At 34.4% G+C, this 21,488-nt stretch overlaps 1 protein-coding gene across 2 annotated transcripts in view; it reads right to left on the minus strand.

Annotated features, from left to right (window-relative positions):
- Positions 1–536: 536 nt before the first annotated feature.
- Positions 537–21,488, minus strand: part of mapk14a (mitogen-activated protein kinase 14a) — a 31,908-nt gene continuing 10,956 nt past the window's right edge. The window contains exons 4-12 of one of the 2 annotated variants that reach the window (XM_056463637.1): positions 14,236–14,347; positions 13,993–14,022; positions 12,969–13,016; positions 12,753–12,867; positions 11,513–11,584; positions 9,630–9,709; positions 6,215–6,293; positions 3,453–3,626; positions 537–1,490 (exon numbers count right to left, since the gene is read on the minus strand). In XM_056463637.1, coding sequence (XP_056319612.1) covers positions 1,423–1,490; positions 3,453–3,626; positions 6,215–6,293; positions 9,630–9,709; positions 11,513–11,584; positions 12,753–12,867; positions 12,969–13,016; positions 13,993–14,022; positions 14,236–14,347 — 778 coding nt within the window. In that variant the 3' untranslated portion in view covers positions 537–1,422. Of the gene's footprint in view, positions 1,491–3,452; positions 3,627–6,214; positions 6,294–9,629; positions 9,710–10,510; positions 10,591–11,512; positions 11,585–12,752; positions 12,868–12,968; positions 13,017–13,992; positions 14,023–14,235; positions 14,348–21,488 lie in introns of both variants that reach the window. The other variant, XM_056463636.1, reaches the window with a different exon arrangement.

Here is a 21,488-nt window from a genome sequence, read left to right on the forward strand (position 1 = left end):
ATAGGCAAAGCCCTTTGATTAATATATATATTTTTTAAGTATCGGGTAACAAACGGTTAATTTATAGTTGGCTTCTTCAATTTAGGTAATTTTAGTGATAAATGTTAATTAATTAAATTATTAATGGGCAGGCTTAAAATAAAGTCAACAATAACTTTAGTCATGGGCAGCACTGTGGCCTTACAGCTGGAAGATCGCTGGTCCGAGCCCCAGCTGGGTCAGTTGGCGTTTGTGTGTGGAGTTTTCATGTTCTCCCAGTGTTGACGTGGGTTTCCCCCACAATCCAAATACCTGCGCTATAGGTGAATTGAATAAACTAAATTGTCCGTAATGTGTGTATGTTGGTGTATGGGTGTTTTCCAGTGCTGGGTTGCAGCTGGAAGGGCATCCGAACTAAAATTTTTATTGGATAATTTGGCAGTTCATTCCGCTGTGCCAACCCTTAATAAAAAAGGGACTAAAGCCGAAGGAAAATGAATGAAAACTTCAGTCACTGTTGTTCAGCACCAAACTAACAAGCAAAACGAAAAAAGCACTTTCTGAAAAATATTGGCCTTTATTTTCAGTAAACAATGGTGTGTTTGAGTCCATGTTTTCTATATCTGATGCTAAAGAGGACAGATGCAGCCTTTCGGGTTCATAAATACCACCTCAACTGTATATAAATATCTTACTCTACTTTCATATTTGAACATTTAATTAATAGTATTTTAAAAACAGCTACTGGAGGCAGAATCATTCATTCAGATCGCATACAGTTCACAGTAGCAACCTCAGGTGAACACACACACAAACATCACACGTTCATTCTCTAAGAAACATACACAAAATATATGGGGCGAAAAAAGATCCAAAATAAAATGACTAAAGATTCCATCAGCCTAATGGAGCATATATATTTACAAACAGCCTGAACATATCACCAATGCAGCAATTTACATTTTTCATCCATCAAATTGCTGTAAAATTGTTAAATACATTGCTCATTTGATTGGAATATATATATATATATTTAACAGAAACTAAATGAACAATGTTTTCTGAACATTTAAAAATAAAATGTAATGTACTGCAAATGTGATGCATTGTACAAAGAGTGAACAACCAAGTAGTATGAATATTCAGCAAGACATTACATTTACATGTGGCCTTGCATGAATGTCATGTGAACATCGTAAAACTGACCAAAGCAAACTGTTAAAAAATAATTTCATTTTTGGAGAGGTTCACAGAGTAAAATGATCATTCTCTAAGACATCTTTTCCTTCTGTTTGGCCCAGTAGACGGTATTTGGAAAAAATATATACTGTATATGAAAAGAATAAGTCAAACAGCTGACTGGCTTGCTGATTACAATACTGCAAATTACAGCTTTTCTGTACAAGTAGTACAGTTAGTTTGACTGCCATCCAGAATAAAAGGTCAAGACTCCATTTCATCCACATCAAAGACTGGAGGCTCAAAACTGATCATCTCCTCGTATGTCTGACCTGGGTAGAAACAAAAACAAACAAAAAAGACTATTAAGGATGTGACTGCAACATACTTTAAAACTACATCTCCTTCTAAACTGAATTGATCAGACCCTTGATACATGTTTTGGAGAGAGTTATTTTTAACAATTAAAACAATTAACAGTTGTTATACAAATACTGAAAATGGAAAAAGGTGTCGTTTAATAAGAAAAAATGAAAATTGTACAAAATTATTAAAATTAAACTACAATTAGTATGACATATTTATTTTGAATACACACTGGTGTAAATAAATAGTAGTATGATCAGTTGAAATAATTAATAATGCAAGTTAAATGTTTTCCAAATAATTTTATAGACCTTTTTGATTTAATATGTTCGAGCACTTATAATTAAAATAAAAAATACTATTAACATTTTAAAGTAAAATTTGTAACCAACTAGTGTTGTTTAGTCTAACAAATCCCCCAGACAGAAAAAACTAAAGTAAATGTTGTTTTGTTATCAAATCAACAGTTTGATCACGTTTTTGTACAGTATATAAAAACAATGTGACACAGCAAAGTCATAAAAATGCATGTTTACCTGACATATACTTAAGGAATTTAAAGGTACTGATTTACGCAAGTTCATTAATAATGTTTCTTCTTTAAATCTGTAAAAGTTAAATCCAATATTGCCCCTATGTACAGGGCTTGAAAATAACACCCGAAAATGCGGGTAGATTTCAACAGTGGTGGGTTAGAGAGACACTCCCCACTAGCCACTTTGGCAGGTTGAAAATAGTTTCAAATCTGCCTGTCACTAAAAATTTGAATTTTAGTTTATGATCGTTTGTCAGTATGTGTGCAAATGTGATCTTAGAATCGAGAAGCAAGCATGACTGACAAAAATAACTGTTTGCATGAGCAAAAGAAAGCAGTACAATACAGAATGAGAGAATGATCAGGCGCACGATGAGACACAGGCAAGCCTAACTCACTGATGAGGGCTTTAGTGTCACAACTGGTGCGATCGGTTCTCTTTAAAATAGACAGGAAATAAAACGATGCTGCTTTAAAGAGATTTTTTGTAAGCAGCAGTGGTTGCCGCTTTCGCTTTCACCATTCTTTGAACAGATTTTTAAATGAACCTAACATTAACGGAATATTTTTCACCTGCTTTCTTTTGCCTATAGTTATATTTGTTAATACGTTGTAATTATCATGCTTTACAATAACATTGCTTTAATAGGAGATTAACTCTCTATTTATCTATAGTTAACTGGCGATCTGAAACCTTTAGCCAGGACAACCTGCTGTGCATAGTTTAGAGAAATGTCGATTGTTTTTTCAAAAACATTTTTCTTGAATAAATTGTTTGTGGAATTGTGGCTAGTGAAAATGGCGAGTGGCTAGTACCGTTGGAAAACTACTAGGCACAGTGGCTAGTGATCAAAAAAAGTTATTGCCAAGCCCTGCCTATATAACACATTTATATAACAAACCTTATGAGCAAAGCAAAGTTATGGCAGTTTGACAGTCTACACAAAACGTTTGTATTTTCTTCAGTATACTGCATCTCCTGAATTATCTTGAGTGGACGAAAAGATACTAAACAAAAGCTAAAATGAAATAGTATTCTGCATAATATTTATTATATACAACAAAAACGACAGTAATTTAATGTGGCTTTTGCCAAACTTTTAGGAAAAACAAATTAAAAACAATATTGTGCCAAATGATAGATAACTAAATAAATACATAAATAAATGAATCATTTAATACATAAATAACATTTTAGTGTTGACTAACAGCAGCAGTATCATATATTCAACCATCTTTAGCACTAGAGGATAAAGTTATGGAGAGATTGTTGTTGTTTACTCAGTATGGTTGTTATTGTTGTTAATTGTACTCAGCAACTTGTTTGAACTTAACTTTGACTAACTGGCATGTTCCACACAGAACAGACTAAAAACCCTTGACTTTGACTCACGTTTCCACTCTTCAATATCCAGCTCTCGGCTCTCAAAGCTCTGGTCAAAAGGCTCGGCCTCGGGTTCATCATCCGGGTCATGATACTGGGCAAAATATGGATGTGCCAGAGCCTCTGCTGCTGTAATCCGCTTATCAGTGTCCAAAACCAGCATTTTCTCCAGGAGGTCCACAGCTGCATACACGAAGAATGAAAGTAAATGAACTATCGGCAGTATATTATCATGCAAACTTACAAAAAAAATAAATAAATACAAAAATATGAATGTCTACTTTATTTTGTAATCAATGGAAAGCTAAAGGTTGACAGATAAATGGACAGATATTTAATGTCTATTCAGAAGGAATCCCTTACATTGATTAAAAGTTATTAAAAATATATTGATCTTGTATTTTTTATGTCTTTTCAGCATTGATAATTACAGTAAATAACAGTATGATTTCTTAAAGATAAATCACCTATGCCATTAGAATAATTAACATATATTAAGATAAAAAGTTATTTTAAATTATAATTTTCAGCTTGTATCATATAAATGATCCTTATTGATCATCATAAGATCAAAATGATGGAAGCATATCTGTAGCAAAATCATTTTTTTTTTTATATATGCAAAATGGCTATTTATTTATTCATTTCAATTGGCTTTTTTTGCTGCAAAATGAAAATTAAATCATACAATTTACATTTGCCATATCCGACCATAGTTGTAGCACGTAAGCTACATATTAATTGAAATGATTTATAAGTTGCTAAACTAAATTGAAAATGCATTACCCAAATTGAATTGGTGTGTAACATACAAGTAAAATGGCAGCGAATTGATCATTTAAATGCTATTTGTCCTAACTGCATTAGACACCATTATGCTACATTTTTACCACACATTTGGCTCAGAATACCTTTTAAAATACACATTTAATTGTTACAAACATCCCACATTGTAATAATGAAAATGCAATTTCTAACAGCACCTTTAAATGAACTAACATTTAACATTTAAATGATCCTTTTGCTAACATTTCTGCTTGCACATATTCAGGCCTGTAGCCAGGGTTTGGGTGGTTCGAAAGACCTATCCCTCACTGACAAAGTCCGGAATTTAACCCCTATATGAGCTCATTTATCCCATTTTTACTGTTATACTATCATAAATTGTGAAAATTAGAGATAGAAGAAAGCTTTAAGAGCAATTTAATATTTAATTATTCAAGGGGCCAAATTCTGACTAAGGAAAGTTAAATGAGCTGGCCAGTTTATGTGCCCATAAGCTCCTGTTTTGTTTTTTAAACAAGTTTTACCAGATTAAAATTTTTTAAAATGATGGATGATAATTAATTTGTATTTAAAAATAAGTAATTTTTCATATTTCTTCATTTATTTTTTAAATGCTAATCACGTAACAATATTTATAAAACTGGATACACTTACAGTTTAAATCCAAATTTGTAAATAAATACTTCGTAGTAAACTAGTATGGTGAGCTCTTTGACAAAATTGTAGGACATATTTTTGGTGCATTAAAAAAGTGTGGTTATGATCACCTTCCGACAAGCTGTTTCAGCAAAGATTAGTGCTTATAATGTCACTAAAATGCATAATTGAATAGAAAATGAAGCGAATAACTGGAAAAAAAAAGGTCAAATTTCTCAGAAAAAAAATAAGCACTGCTTTCAATAGGCTGGCTATGGGCCTGATATTTTACACATCAATTTGGGTAATGCATTTTCAGTTTAATTTAGCAACTTTTAAAATATTAAAATCTGCATATAATTTACTGTGGAAATGACAAATGTAAATTATATAATTTATTGTTAATTTTGAAAATACCTTGAAAATGCACATTTAAATAAAGAAATGCATTGCCTTTTTCAGCGTTCATACACATTTTTACTACAAAAATTTCATGACTTTTCCAGGACTTTCAAGTCAATTTCCATGACCTAATGTTTCATATAATGTCTACATATACATGGTAAATCATAAGAAATGATTACATTTATTACAGCATATCATAAAGCACGCAATAGTTTCAATTTATTTTTTATCTATGTAAAATAGATGATGCTTACACAGCACTAATAATGTGAGAGCATGTTTTTGGCAAGGAAAAGAATATTTGTCAAACTAAATTTAGACACTATTACTAGTTTAACAAACTATTAAGATTAAGTGAAACTACTTCAATTATAAAGCCACGATCACACTGCACTTTTTCGCTCCATAGACTTCCATTCATAGGCATGCGAATGCGGTTGACCAGAAACACAAGCTCATGTTTCGCATTTCACTGCATTTGAAAGTTCAAGCTTGGTGAATTCTTACCTGCGAAATCACATCAGGTTTCAAAATAAGAAATTTAAACTATGGAGCAATCGCTCACTTTTATTAAAGTCTAATCATATTGTTTAACCCGGCCCCTTTTCGCAGCACCGTACAACAGAATTTTGCAACCACAAGCTCTTGTGACCACAGCTTAAGTTGCTGTGAGCAAAAATGTCTGCTAAATGACTAAATGTAAATGTAATTTTCATGACTTTTTCAAAACCTTGTGGGCTTCTCTATTTTTCAAAACTTTGCCAGGCCTGGAAAATGTCATGCCAACATTCCATGACTTTTCCAGGTTTTCCATGACCGTATGAACCCTGCATTTTATATTTTGTGTTGCAATTTTACAGATTATATTTCAAAATGAATTTTGCTACTTGTATGCTTCCATTAAAAAATAGCCCCAGACTTTTAAATTGTAGTATGTCTTTTACCTTGTGGATTTGCCCCGATAAACACATCTGCAAAATTCCTCTTGGGCATCTGAGGAAGTGAGCTGATGTAAGTACGAGCCTGTAACAAACAACAGGTAAACCATGAGCAGTCAGAATGAATGAAACAATGTCAATAAACCAGACGTTTTTCATTTGAAGCTAATTAAAATTTGAGCTTGCTAGTAATTTTTGACTAGATCACCATGACAACCACTCGTGTTTTGCACATACATTGCAAACCCTGTGAATCATAACATTGTGTTAGTATGCTGAATAATGCAGCAGACAATTGCAGAGGGATCTGTGCTGGAGATGACAGACAGTGATTTCAGCTCGCAGAGATCAGTGAGAAAAACTGCATGAGGCTAGGCAGCAAGCGGACACCGCAAGAGAAAGTGGAGAAGTATTGAAAATGTACTAATAAATAAGACAACAGTTTGTTATTGCCCCTGAATTTAATTAGATGTTTATGCACATGAAGCCAGAGCTTTCCCTTTCCAATCTTTTTTTTTTTTTTCTTCGACGAAAGTTGTGTAAACACTGAGTTGACTAAAAAAAATATCTGCATACACATGAAAGTGACTAAAAACGGTGTAGTTTACATGCCAGAGCAGTATGTGGTTTAAAAAAACAAAAACAAAAAAAAAACAGAACTCACCAAAACCGACAGCTAGATCTGTCTGGATGTAATGACTATTCAATAAACCAATTTTGTGCATACATTGAAATGCATTTCGATGTGAACAGGGTCTTGGTCCATCAGCATCGGAATGTTTTCCTGTTTTTTATCACACTGCTGGTCTCGGTATCCAACATTCAGGAACATTGTAATTTAATTAGAAGATCATTATTTATATTTGCTTCATGAACACTCAGACCAGCGTTTCTCTCACCCGAAGAAAAATCGGAAAGAGGAACATGAAGTGGAGTGATGGCACAACAAATGAGTTTTTACTAGGAAAATACAACACCATTCTTTGCGGTATTGCAATAATTTTTTTTTTTTCCCTCAAGTTCTCAAGAAATCAAAACTGACCATATGACTTTGTTAGCTCATGTTTCCAGTTTTGCGGTGAACAATTCATTATGTCATTAAGAAAAAAAAAATAGTTTGCGCTTCTAATCTTTAATTGAAATCTGAAAATGGACTTCCTTTTTGTTTTCAGTTAAATTCTCAATTACGTGATTTTGAGGTAATAGGCGTGGCAAACTGCAATAGTGAGCAGGAGAAGTCTGTTAGGTTGTAATAACTCTCCTCAAACCCTTTTCCCAATCTTTCTGAATGACATGCCTACTTTACTACATCTAATCAGCTCGCTAGTAGGGAAAAAACAAGCCACGCCCACTGTTTTCTCATTTAATTATCTGATTCTTTAGGAACTGCGTCACAATACTTCCGGTTTATTGGGACTTCAATGATGCAATGCTCTAAATGGAGCCATTTTCCAAGACACATTTTGACTGCATCTGGAATCACATGCATACCTACTATAGTAGCTAAAATGCACTTAAATTGGTAAGTCTGAATTCACAGTATTCATAAAATAAAATAATAAAAAACAAAAGTAGGCACTTGCATGACTTAGATCAGGGGTCAGAATGCTTTTTTCAGCAAAGAGTCTTTTCTGATATAGCCATTGGGATGGATATATATATAGTTCATCCACACCGCCACACATGCATTGGTCGAAATATTCTTTTATTGTAAAAAGAGTTCTTATTCAGTAAATTAAAACTTATACAATAAATGTTTATTGTATTTTCAATAGGAAACTGATTTCTAGTGATTGTTATCGTTTTTAAACTAAAATATTTCTGAAGAAAGACAGAGAGCAACTTATTTTTGGTCAAAGAGCCACAGGTTTCCTACCACCGACTGCACAAGGCCACATGAAAAGATTAATGAATGGCAGTAAAACTGACGCAGCTAATGTTAATAGGTCACATGACAACGGCGACTATGACTATGGTAAATCAGTAGCTGTGTCTCAATTCTGAAGTTGATTTAACATTGCCAGGAAACCATTTTACCATTTAGTAGAAAAAAAAAATAATATTAATAAAAAAATAAAATAAAATAAATAAATAAAAATGTTCCATGTGTACATGTGCATGGTGTCCCATAAAGTGTATCATATGGGACGCAACTAACATTCGGCTGGATTTCGAAGCTGAATTCAGACGCAGCTTATGTCTGGAATACATTCATATTACACAGAACATTTTATAGCAGTTTATTTGAATAAGCACCTATTTAGTATGCAATTTGAATTTTACGGTCAGGCCCATAAATATTGGGACACTGACACAATTCTAACATTTTTGGCTCTATACACCAATCCAATGGATCTGAAATTAAACAAACAAGATGTGCTTAAACTGCAGACAGTCAGCTGTAATTTAAGGGGATTTACATCCAAATCAGGTGAACGTTGTCTGCATATGTGCCTCCCACTTGTTGAGTTGGTGAGCCTCAAAAACAGGAAGGCCAGATTAGAGTTCTAAAAAAGCCTTCACAGTGCTGGAACAACACCCTATGGACAGATGAAACCAAGATCAACTTGTACCAGAGTGATGGGAAGAGAAGAGTTTGGAGAAGGGAAGGAACTGCTTATGAGCCTTATCAGTAAAGCATGGTAGTGGTAGAGTCCAGGCATGGGCATGTATGTCTGCCTATGGAACTGGTTCTCTTATATTTATTGATGATGTGACTGCTGACATGAGCAGCAGGATGAATTCTGAAGTGTTTCGGGCAATATCATCTGCTCATATTCATCCATATGCTTCAGAAGTCATTGGACGGCGCTTCACAAAGCAGATGGACAATGACTCAAAGCATACTGCAAAACCAACCAACAGTTAAGGGAAAGAAGTGGAATGTTATGCAATGGCCAAGCCAAATCCCTAATCTGAATCCGATTGAGCATACATTTCACTTGCTGAAGACAAAAATGAAGGGAAAATGCCCCAAGAACAAGCATGAACTGAAGACAATTGTAGTAGAGGCCTGGCAGAGCACCACCAGGTATTAAACCCAGCATCTGGTGATGTCTAGATGGATTCCAGGCTTTAGGCTGTAATTGACTGCAAAAGATTTGCAACCAAGTATTAAAAAGTGAAAGTTTGATTTATGATTATTATTCTGTCCCATTACTTTTGGTCCCTTAACAAGTGGGAGGCACATTTGCAAATTGTTGTAATTCCTACAGCGTTCACCTGCTTTGGATGCAAGTACCCTCAAATTAAAGTTGACAGTCTGCAGTCATTTAATTTCAAATCCATTGTGTTGGGTGTATAAAGCCAAAAATGTTAGAATTGTGTCAATGTCCCAATATTTATGGACCTGACTGTATGTGCTAATTAATGGACATGATGGGTATTCTGCAAACAGGGGGTGGGGCCACAGCAAGCTCACCTCATGGCTAGGCATCCTGCTTATTAGAGAGGAAGGAGGAGTTCCTGTAAGTCGCATTATCTGCTGAAGCTGGTTTATATCTTTGAAGGCCGTGTCAAGGAGCTCACGATCAACAAATTTAGTGTATCATAAATCTATACACTAAATGCATATCTATCAAAAATTATCTGGACATGATTGTGTGATTCTCCACTGCTCTAGGTAGAAAGACAGGAATGAAAATACAAAGAGACAGGAGATGAGTGGCATGCAAACTGTTTTCATAAACAGCACAGAAGAATGTCATGCTTTGAATAGCAAGAGATTGTGTTAGAATCAGAAATGCAGCAGAAATCAGCAGAGCTGGAAGACAAAAATCGGGCAGGTTAATTTCAGTTAAGACGTCAAGATTCAATTTCAAACAGATGCCCAGATCGACCAATCACCAATCTAAAAGTGAAGGCAATGTTTAGTTGGAAAACACTGGAAAAAAACAACTTTTAAATTAGTGACTTTAATCACAAACACAATCAACACACATTAGTAAAAATAGAACAAAAGCTGTTAGCTGCTTAACCAAATGCAAAGTTTAAGAAACCAGCTTGATTCCTTTAACACAGCATGACCATTCGGTAAGTAGTTTTGCAGCAGGTCCAAGATGGTCTATCAGTTTACTATCTTTTTTTGGAAAGGAATCAATACACTCATTTAAGCAATGATGTATTATGTTGATCAAATGTGACAATAAAACTATACTATAAAAAGACTGGAGTAAACATTCCTGAACCAGATGAAAAGCCATCTCAAAGCACAGCTGCTGGCTTAAAATGGATTTTCCATTTTGAAAATTGACACACAGGCATCTTTAGCAAGTACACACTCCCTAAATATATCAAACTCACAGACTCTGATGATATTTTCATTAGCAGCCCGGGTCCTGGAGTCCCAACCAAAAGCATAATGAGCTTCAACTGATCGATGTCTAGTAAAATAAGATAAAGGAAAACTAGCGTGGCTTAAAAATGAACACGCCACAAAATTTTAAACCAGGAATCGCTTATTTGGGTTTTACGTGAAGAGTTCAGATGCAAAAAACATCTGGAATAAGTATTTTACCAAGGCTACTATATGTAGGGTTCAGTAATTTAAATATAATTAAATAAATAGATTCTTTTCATTGCATTAAAGTGAAATAACTCCCCATAAACAAATGAGGCTGAGAAAAATGCTTATTCTAAAAGAATATTTCAAATGGCACCAAGAGGTTTTCACATCTGAACTCTTCATGTGTACTTAAAGAACAGGAAAGCAAAGAAGGTTCAGTCATATCTGTGAAAAGACGCAAGCTGGTAAAAATAGCACACGTTAAACATTTTCAGCCTGCCCAGAAAAAGCAAGTCAGAAGAAGCAGCCGCACAGGTGTGTTCTGCCTGCGAGAGGGGGAAAATATTTGGCAAGTATTTCTGTTCCTTGGGGTGTGGAGCTGGATACAAGAGTGGCAAATATGCAAAGCAGAGAAGGGAAAATACACTGCAAGAGCTGAAATATGAAAAGATTTGTCATTGGGGTTAAAAAAAAAAAGTGGAAAGAGAGAAAGCAGCATGTCATTTGTTGCAAGGACATTTATTGCATACTCATTATGAATCATAATTCCTTCAAATCACTGTTGCGTCTTGAGGCACAGCTTGAAGGTGGAGCTTAAGCAAGAAGGACAAAAGTTCAGAGTAAGACAAGATAGACAGTGTTGCCAATGCAGACATAAAGAATGAAATGAAAAGTTTAAAACATCTAATATTTCTATGCATTAAAAACTTAATTGTGGCCATTTGTGACTCAGAGCAGTGGTGCGGTTCACAGAGCGTGTTCAGCAGGTCACTGAAGGGGAAATTAGAGGAAAAGGATACGATCGGTGCCAGGGAACAGAGTCCTGCCCGTCAGCAGCTCAGCCATGATGCAGCCCACTGACCAAATGTCCACTGAAAACAAATCAAGAAACAGCATTAGTGGAGAGGCAGCAAACACACGTGCACTTTCTTATGTCCTGACCCAACTTTCTCGTCACACAATTTGGAAAGCAATCTAATTGAAAAGAACTAAAAAAAAATTCTTTGTTAATAAAAGTTTTCTTCAGGAGTACTTAAGTTTGGAAAATGTAGAGACTTTTATTGATGAATTACAATTGAACTGACCACATTAGATATCATCATACCATACAGCCCTAACCAAAATAAGAGAAAACTAAATGCATTTTAGACAAAATCATTTGTACAAATTTAATACTTCAGTTAAAACATTTACAGTTTTAAAGGTCTATAAATCAATTAAACACATTTTATTCACCAAATAATCCTGAGAAAAAAAACAGGTTCCACAACAATATTAGATAGTGATAAGAAATTTTTAGAATGGTCTCAAGAAGTTCACTTGAATTAGTATTTTACTAAATAGTAATTTACTATTTATTTTCAGCAATTTTGATCAAATGAATGGAGTATTCTCAATAAACTGGGCATTAGACTGCTTTCAAAAACATCACAAAATGGTTCTCTAAAAAGCATTTCCTCCCCTGGTGGCTTTATTTATTACATATTTATTGCCACATCAGCAACTTATGGCTATTTCGTGGCCAAATGGATATACATTAAAATAAAACATAATAAAAACAAATTTGTATTATACTAAAAAAGTTATTTAAACAAATACATAAAATATAAATAGATAAAATTTACAAAAAAAATGTATTCAAAGTTATGTAGTTATGTTCAAAGTAAAATATGATTTTTCAGTTCTATTTTTGATTTTAAAAAAAATGTAAAACTCTTCCTGGTGGTACCTTTTTAAAAATGTCCATCAAAGTGCTCTCCTTATAAAAAATTTGTCTAATGGAATTTAAACTTCTATATTCTAACAAAATATGTTTGATGGTAAGAGCAGTCTGGCAGTTTTTACATTTAGGTGATTCTTCGTTATTTAATAAATATGAATGTGTCAACCTAGAATGTCCAATTCAACATCTGGTATATGCCTGGTCATGCCTGGTCTCAAAATTATAATTTGCTAAATGTCTTTCATTTATTTTCGGGTTTTATGTAGTGGCTGATCAAAATGTGAAGATTTGTACTGTATCAGATGCAGTTGTGTTACCCGTCACGTTGTAGTGCATCCAGTTGAGCATGATCTCAGGGGCACGATACCACCTTGTGGCCACATACCCAGTCATCTCATCATCTGTGTGTCGAGCCAAGCCAAAGTCAAGGATCTGAGATGGAAATACAAAGAGTTGAGACAGTTAATATAAATTAAATTGCGAGTAACTACACTACTAGCAAATACAAACAAACAAAAAAGTGACAAACTCACCTTGAGTTCACAGTCCTCATTTACTGCCAGATTACTGGGTTTCAAATCCTGAAAAACAATTAGTAAATATTACTCTCGTTTTATGATTCGTTGAGACTAAATGTTTTAAAGGAATATTTGCAGTCATTTATTAATTAAATTTATTTAAATTACTACAGACAAAAAACAACATGTTTCTCAGTTCATAAAAACAAATGCATGCAGTTAAATATGAATTCATAGACATTAACACTTCTGAAAAAGAAAAAGTTTTTTTGAGCTGTAAGAAATTTAATCTTTTTAATTTGTGCTCCTTTTCTGAATAAATTTAAGCTTTTGTTATTTTTAACTAGCATCTAACTTTCAGACACAAGAGTGAAACCTCAATAAAGGCTACTGAAATAGTGTGAACAAGCTGTTGTTATTAGAAAAATTGTAAAATGGGCAAATATCACAAAGTTTAAACCTGGCCTAAATGTATTTATTGTAGTGAAGAGCAATATATCAGCGGTCGTATTGCTATTGACCAGTAAAAGCTTATTAATACTAATAATATCTTCTTTCAGGCTGTAAATATAAACAATATATTTTACGGGATGAGGATTTTGACTAGTGTCATACATGTCTCACAAATCTGATGTGTTTTTCACTATTCCAATATAAAAACAACAGAACTTCAAACTGCCAACAAATAAAAAACATATCATGTTTATATTTAATTGGCCTCTACAGCTATTTTTAGATATTGGCAAAAAAATCCGTATCAGTTTTTTATACATCACAAATTGTAGAATTAGTTATTTTCCATGACAACCAATGATGACTTAAAACGTCAGTAGATATCAAGCTGAAAATAAATCAAAAATCTCCCAAATCGAATGAATTTCTAGCAATCTTTAGTTTTAGTCTTATACAAAAACAGGCCTGGGCTTGTAACATTTTGATGCCAGGAAGTACTGGCTCCATGGGGCAGCACAGACTGAATTTCTGAGAAGAAAAAAAAGCCTGCAGGCCATTCCTCGTGTGCCTGAGTTGCAACACTTACCCTGTGAATTATGTCAGCTGAATGGATGTACTGGTAAGAAAAAAAGAAAAACAGAAATAAAAAAAAAAAAATGCAGGGTCAACATTAAATTACACACTAAAAACAGGTCAAATATTTGTCTAGACAATATTATTTCATTGTTGTGAACATAACACTTCGCCTTCCATTGCTATTTTCCTTCTTTTCCTAAGAGTTGACATTCTTGTTTGTGTTAGTCAGAGGATTAAAAAGTGCAGTTTTCACCTTTAGTCCTCTCAGTATCTGGTAAATGAGGAACTGAACGTGATCGTCGGTCAGTTTCTGACACTTTACGATGTTATTCAGGTCAGCGCCCATAAGGTGAGTCACCAGGTACCTGCCAATCAGAGCACAAGAAGAATGTTACTCTCCTGCCAACTGTTAAGCTGCTGCTGGGAGTGACGGCACCACCTCAAATATAGGGAACATTCAGTTCTGTTTTCACTAAATGAATGCGTGTTACTTTGCTGAATATGCTTCCAAAAAAAAAAATGTGTGGCCCTGGAGCTGAACTGCTAACTCTCACAATCAGGATGTGCCACCGGATCTGTTTTCAGGAGTAGCTGCTTGCACTTATTTTGAAGACTATTTTTAGGTTTGTGACAGAAAAAAACAATAGGGAGATAAACTCTAGTGGTATTAAGAATACGTCAATATTATCCAATGTTTTCCTTACAATAATGAATAAATACTTCTGATTAGGGCTGCATGATAATGGAAAAATCTGACATTGCAATGTTTTGTTTTGCTGCAATATAAATATAATTTCACCAGATGTCTTGAAAACCTCCATTTAGAAAGATTTCATTCATTTAACCAAATTACCACATTAGACTAATATTTGAAAAAATCATGTGACAAGTAAATAAAATAAAACAGAAATAAATAGCATTTTTCAATAAATGAACACAGATTTATTGTGCTGTACATCGAAAACCAAATTATTATTATTTAAGTTTTAATATTGTGTTAATAAAGTTTTTCTTCATGAGTATATTTGAGTATATTTGGAAAATTTAGAGAAATTTTTAATTTATGCATTACAATTTAACCAAAATCTATTAATTGTAGATGATGAATCTAAAACTTACTTATTAGACTAAATCCCTTTTCAGATGACTAAAACATAGGTAAACCTGAAGAGGATTTGTAGTAGAAAGACTACAGGAAACATACATTTCACAATTTAAAATACTTATACACATTTACTGTATATTAGATTAAATAAAGCAAACTAATTCCTTGAAAAGCACTGAAAATGTACACACCTTGGACCTTTTTTGATCAAATAAATATGATTTTTTTTACTGAAGTATAACCATACTTAATTACTCAACTAGAAGAAGCAGATTAATATAAAGTTACATTTTAAGAAGTCATCCTTTGATTTCACTAATGTGAAACCATTTATTGACCACTGCACCTGGTCAGATTGCCACAGTATATTTAGGCACGTCAACAATCATAATCTTCCAGCCATCATGTTACTGCAGTCTAAACTCCAGCAGAACTGACTCGCAGCCAGAGGGTGGAGCTTCAGGTCAAACTGAGGCACTGTGCTGCGACACACAGCAGAGCTTAAAATAAGCCCTACTTAATCCCAGAAACACTCTCCACCCAATAGACACGATCTCAGCATTATAGATCATCAACAAATACATCCTACCCCCAACGATTTAGGAGAAAAACACAGATTACAGACAACAACAAAAGTCAAACATGCTTCTACAGTGCCCACTGCTAATATTGAATTCTTTGGTGAAGAAATAATATTTGCAAACAAATCAAATATATCTACATTTTTGTTAAATATATGAGTTAACTTACATTTAGTACATTAAGTGACAAGAAAGAGGAAATTGTTTAACTATAACAACTGTCTCTTAGGGCTTTAAATAGAAGGAAACACACTGGCCAAACTCATTCGGTCATTCAACTCAATAGATAAGACTAAAGAACTGTGTTGTGATTTGTGGCAAAAGGTTGTTGAGCTTCACAAAACACAAAAGGAAGGGACTATAAAAAAAAAAAAAAATTGCAAAATTAAAATGTCATTTCCACCATTAGAGTGATAATGGAGAAATTACAGTCAATGGTAAATGTTAGGAATCAGCCTTTAATAGGACATGTCCATTTGGTCCAAACTCAGAGGTAGAAGGATGGTTTAAAGGCCAAAAGTCTCCAAGAAAGTCAGCTGTAGGCATGGGACAATATCCGGTTTCAAGGTTAACTGCCGGTTTGGAAAAGTCAAGGTTTTAAAACAGCAAAATCTTTTTGTTATATCGCTCCTACAATATATATGAAAGTTTGTTTATTTTTTTTTTTACTACTATTTTATTTAGTTTTTATGGCAACTATGGAATTTCCACCATAAAAGGACCATCCATATCAAAAGCTACAGGTCAGCCCATAAAAAAACTAATTGCTTATACACCGCTTAAGTGCAGTGGCTTTACTTTATATTATATAAGAAAGATCTTCAAAGATGCCTTTTCAAAGTTGTAAAGAAATCTGTGTTTTTGAAACTAATGATTTATTTTAATTATTTAGCCTGACATGTTTACTGTGCCAAAATATTTTAATGTTTCATAAAAAAATCAAATATTGTGTTTACAGGGGAAAAAAAGTTGTTGTTTTTGACATTTAAAAACAAATATATTTTAGAGCAGTAATCACAATACCGTGGTAATTGAAACAGTGATATTTCTAAGGTTATCATACCGTCAGAATCCTTAAACAGCCCATGCCTAGTCAGCTAAAGAATTGCAGAAGTTAGTTAGGTCTTAAAGTCAAAAAATTCTCCAAAACTATCATTCTAAATCACCACAAGTTAAGAAAGAAAAAAGTCTGAACTCTCATTGAAAAACAAACTTGAGCACTTTTAAGAGGAACACACTACAGTCCAACAGGATTAATATTACAGCAGTAATGTAGTGTCCACCAAAGTGCTTTTTCTTGGGACATCAGAAACAACATATTTGTTTTCAATGAACACGCTGCTTGTTAAAAGGCCAACAGCATGATAAGGTGTTGAGCATCTGTTTCATCTAAAATGCTGTCTGCCCAGCAGTTTTTAAATAAGCTGGCAATTGGAGAGTGTTTAACTCAGAGATAAACACAATAAGAAGCTCAGCAAAAGCATTTCTGGAATAACGCAGGCACTTTCAGCTACTTTAGTGGACATGCGCTGATGAACTGACCTGCCTGCATGAACAGGGTACACAGAGTTAGGCAAATCCACATCTTGACAGACAGGTTGAACAGCCTTGTAATGTCTGAACCAACATTTTAGGTCTTTGCCTTCCACAGACAATATAAATAAATTTGACAGCCTTGGGTTGAGTGTCCACATATATGGACAGCACATTTTAGCTATTTTATTTATTACAAGTGGCTATTTAAAATACTTTGAATGTTTTATATTTTGTTACAGACATAAAGTGTCATCCTGCAACTGTTTTGCAGCATATGAAATGTCCCAAACCCTATTTTTAACTGTCCAAAATGGGAAAGAAAACAGTTTTTACTCGTATGTTAAATATGCATTAAAACTAATTCAGGAAAAAGTGTTTTATGTAAATTCGGACCACGAGTCCACATATATGGACATCATTTTTCTCTAAAAGTACATCATATCAAAAGATGATACTTTTATTCTAATTAGGTTCTAATAAGCCCAAATTGCAAAGAGAAATAAAAAAATCATGTAAAAAAACACCTTGGGCCTTAAGAGGTTAAGGTAAGTGCTGTTGAGATGTGGAGATTTTAATCCAGCATATCAAAAATGCTTTTGAACCAAATCACTGGGGATGCCACAATAATCAATACAATATTGAATTGTTCGGTATGACCTCCCAGGTTCAATGTGCATATGAAAATTATGTTTTATGGTTTTGCATTTAAATGTAAGAAATAAACATTTAGCATTTTTCCGATGCATACAAAGTTCTGTCATGAAGCTTTGCAACACAGCTTTGCAACACACAGGCTGATGGGTCACACCTATCCCATGAACTACATGGCACAGGAGATTGTTTGCCGTCTACTCAGCAGCCAATGAGCTTTCTCCTTAGCATTTTAAATGCCTCAGTGTTGTTTTACACTAGCATGTGCAATGTGTTTTTTCAAAGACCCTCCACAACCAGTTTAGATCTGCTACGGGGGTTACATATGTATTATGTTTGCAGCAGCGCATTACATTCTCATACTGCATGTCAGTGAATATACTGGCAGTAGCAAGTCTCGTTACTTCCTCTGCCATAATAAAAGCGGCAGCAGCATAGCAGACATATACCACCAAGACCAAACATCAATTTCTATATACATATTACCATACTAAATGTCCATACATTTACTATCATACTAAATTTATTAACATACTAAACAAACTAAGCTTTTATTACTCTCTGAACTGGCTCTTAGTCACAAAACTAAACCACTTTTTGTAAACTCAGAGTGCTGTAAGTTCAGTCATTCGTGGTGTTATTATTAACCAGGTTTTGACAGTGAGTCCATATGGAACCAAAAGCACACCATGTACGCAACTAGCCATGTTTAAACTAAATTCATTTAAGCTTTTGTTACTTAAACGCTGAGCATCAAGGTGTGAAGAGAACTCATGTTAAAGATTTGAGAAGTCTCATCCGAACAGGTGAACGAAAGTTACAACAATTTAGTCTCGTTTATAAATGGTAAAACTCCTTGGAACTCACAAAAATAATTGTGTGAACATGCCTGACTAGATTAATATTCGATTGGTTATGCCTTAGAACACAAGCATCAAGAAGTTATGCTTTTTGCTCAGTGTGTAGAATCTTAAAGTGAAAACATATTGTCTGAACAGTTGTTGTATCTTCAATAATGCTTAACCTTTGTATAAATTACACTCTGAATTTTATATACAGTGGTGCCTTGCTACAACGCGATTCACTTTTCGCAACCTCGTAGTTTCGTGGATTTTTTTCCATGTAATTCTACAGCGCATTGTGTTCTGTGCCTGATAAGTGCATTGTGTTCTGCGTTCTGATTGGCCGTAGACCAGTGTCAATCAATCTCCTCCGTGCCGTGTCTCCTCTACAATACAGAATGTGTTCAGCTTGGCAAATTTACATAAATCTTGCAAAATATGTTTGCATGTTTTCTCCCCATAATGTCGACGAAACACTCTGCATTGTCAATGGCACCTGCGATAATACCCAAAAGGCAGAGGAAGATACTAACCATTGCACAAAAAGTTGAACTTCTGGACATGCTAAAGGAGGGTAAAAGTTACACGGCTATAGGACGCCCTTACGGAATAAATAAATGAAGATCAAATGGTTTTGATCTTTGGTTTCATTCTATAATTCATTCATTTTCTTTTCGGCTTAGTCCCTTTATTAATCCAGGGTCGCCACAGCGGAATGAGCTGCCAACTTATCCAGCATGTTTTTACGTGGCGGATGCCCTTCCAGCCGCAACCCATCACTGGGAAACATCCACACACACTCATTCACACATATACACTACAGACAATTTAGCTTACCCAATTCATCTGTACCACGTCTTTGGACTTGTGGGAGAAAACGGAGCACCCAGAAGAACCCTCGCGAACGCAGTGAGAACATTCAAACTTCACACAGAAACACCAACTGACCCAGCCGAGGTCAGGACCTTCTTGCTGTGAGGTGACAGCACTACCAACTGCGCCTCCATGTCGCCTGGTTTCATTCTATAATTCTGGACTTATTTTTCTACGAAAGTTTTAACTTTGAGAGTGTTTAAACAAGACAGAAAAGTGTGAAAATATGAATGCCTGTCTGAGAAAAGTGTATTATGTGTGTAGAGAGGGGATTTACAGCCTTATAATAATTGTAAAAAATAAAGCGTGGATTTCACCTATTGCGGGTAACTTTTAGAATGCAACTCCCACAATTAACAAAGGACCACTATAGAGTGTTATACTGGATTATATTATACAGTTTCTGTACCTCCAACTCCAGTTAGATACCTGAAAAACCTGAGAAGCTCTCTTTAATGTTATTTTTCTAATTCCTATTTTGTATTAATTTGTGATTTTTGCTTGTAAATTGATTGTTATCTTTATCTGACAAGGTCCTGTTTATTTACTGAACATGTTGTACACCCAACCGTTCTGAAACCATGACCCCAAAACCATGACACAAACAATCTGTATCCTGGTTCCCCTACAAATAACCTACCCTGACTTACGTAAGTAGTGAGCCTTCTTTGCTCATATTTACCAAAGGTGGCAATATCAGTGGAGGAGGACACATACTGTGCCACCTTAATATACCTATATTCCCTGACAAAAACACTTCTGTTAGTTTCAGCAGCGGAAGGAGCACAGATGCCCTTCATACATCACTGTGCGTCATGTCTATTTTTGGCAGCAAAATCGATGTTAAGTCACTGCCGCATCTGGTTTTACAACCTGGCTGTATCCTTAGCATTCCCCACTAACCCACCGCTGCTAGGCTGGAGCCAGGCAGCACAAAACACTTAGCATTTGTGGAAACCTGAAACTCCATAAACCATTGAGAGCCTAAAAACATGCTTATAATCACATACTGAAGAGCACAGGATAAAGAATGCATTTTGGTTTAGTACGAGAGACATTAGGATTAAACATACAAAGAGAAGATAATGAAGCAGTACTAAAGGACGTGTCACGATTCATCAAAAATAAATTGGTCTCATTTTAAGCAAAACAAAGAAGCCTCTGATGTGTCTGCCATCATGTCACACCTTCATTTGGCTTACACATCCTTCTATTTTTGGGTGTTGTAACCGCTTCAGTTTGCCAGGTGTAATAAATAGTCTTTGAATTCATTTTACTGTGTGAGGCCAGCATAATAAAAGTCTCATTTTGCTTACCACAGCTGCATTAAAACACACCAAAAACAGCAATATTGTAAAATGATATATATTTAGGTATATTTAACACTTATCCAGTCAGTGTCATGTTCCTTCAGAAGTCATTTTAATTTGCAGTTCAAACTTTCATATTATAATTTTTTTAAATTATTATTCTAGTGCTGTTTAACCATTAATCCTGTGCAAAATGTATGCACGTGTACTAGTGCTGCACAATACATCTTTTCAGCATTGATATCGCAGTATTCACATCATGAGGATACGCAATGTTGAGTCTGCTTTATAAATATCATTTCACAAGTGTTTTTTGAGGCCTGTGACTGCGTGAGGGTTTTAAAAGCAATCAGGCCTAAGAAATTGTAACGTTTGTAATTTTGACAAATGAATAAAAAGGTAATTGTTTATTGAACGAAGACTATGCAGTATTATTTTACAATTGATTATAAATTTACTTTACATCTGAAATTAGATCGACTCATCGTAAAACAATTAGACACTGTTAATATAATTTGTATCTTTTTTTATTGAATTTTTCTATGCTTGTAGATTGTTTCTTATATTTTAAGCATATACTCTCATACAGAATCATCCCAATCAATCTA

The sequence above is a fragment of the Danio aesculapii genome, chromosome 8 (assembly GCF_903798145.1).
Source record: "Danio aesculapii chromosome 8, fDanAes4.1, whole genome shotgun sequence".
Taxonomy (NCBI): domain Eukaryota; kingdom Metazoa; phylum Chordata; class Actinopteri; order Cypriniformes; family Danionidae; genus Danio; species Danio aesculapii.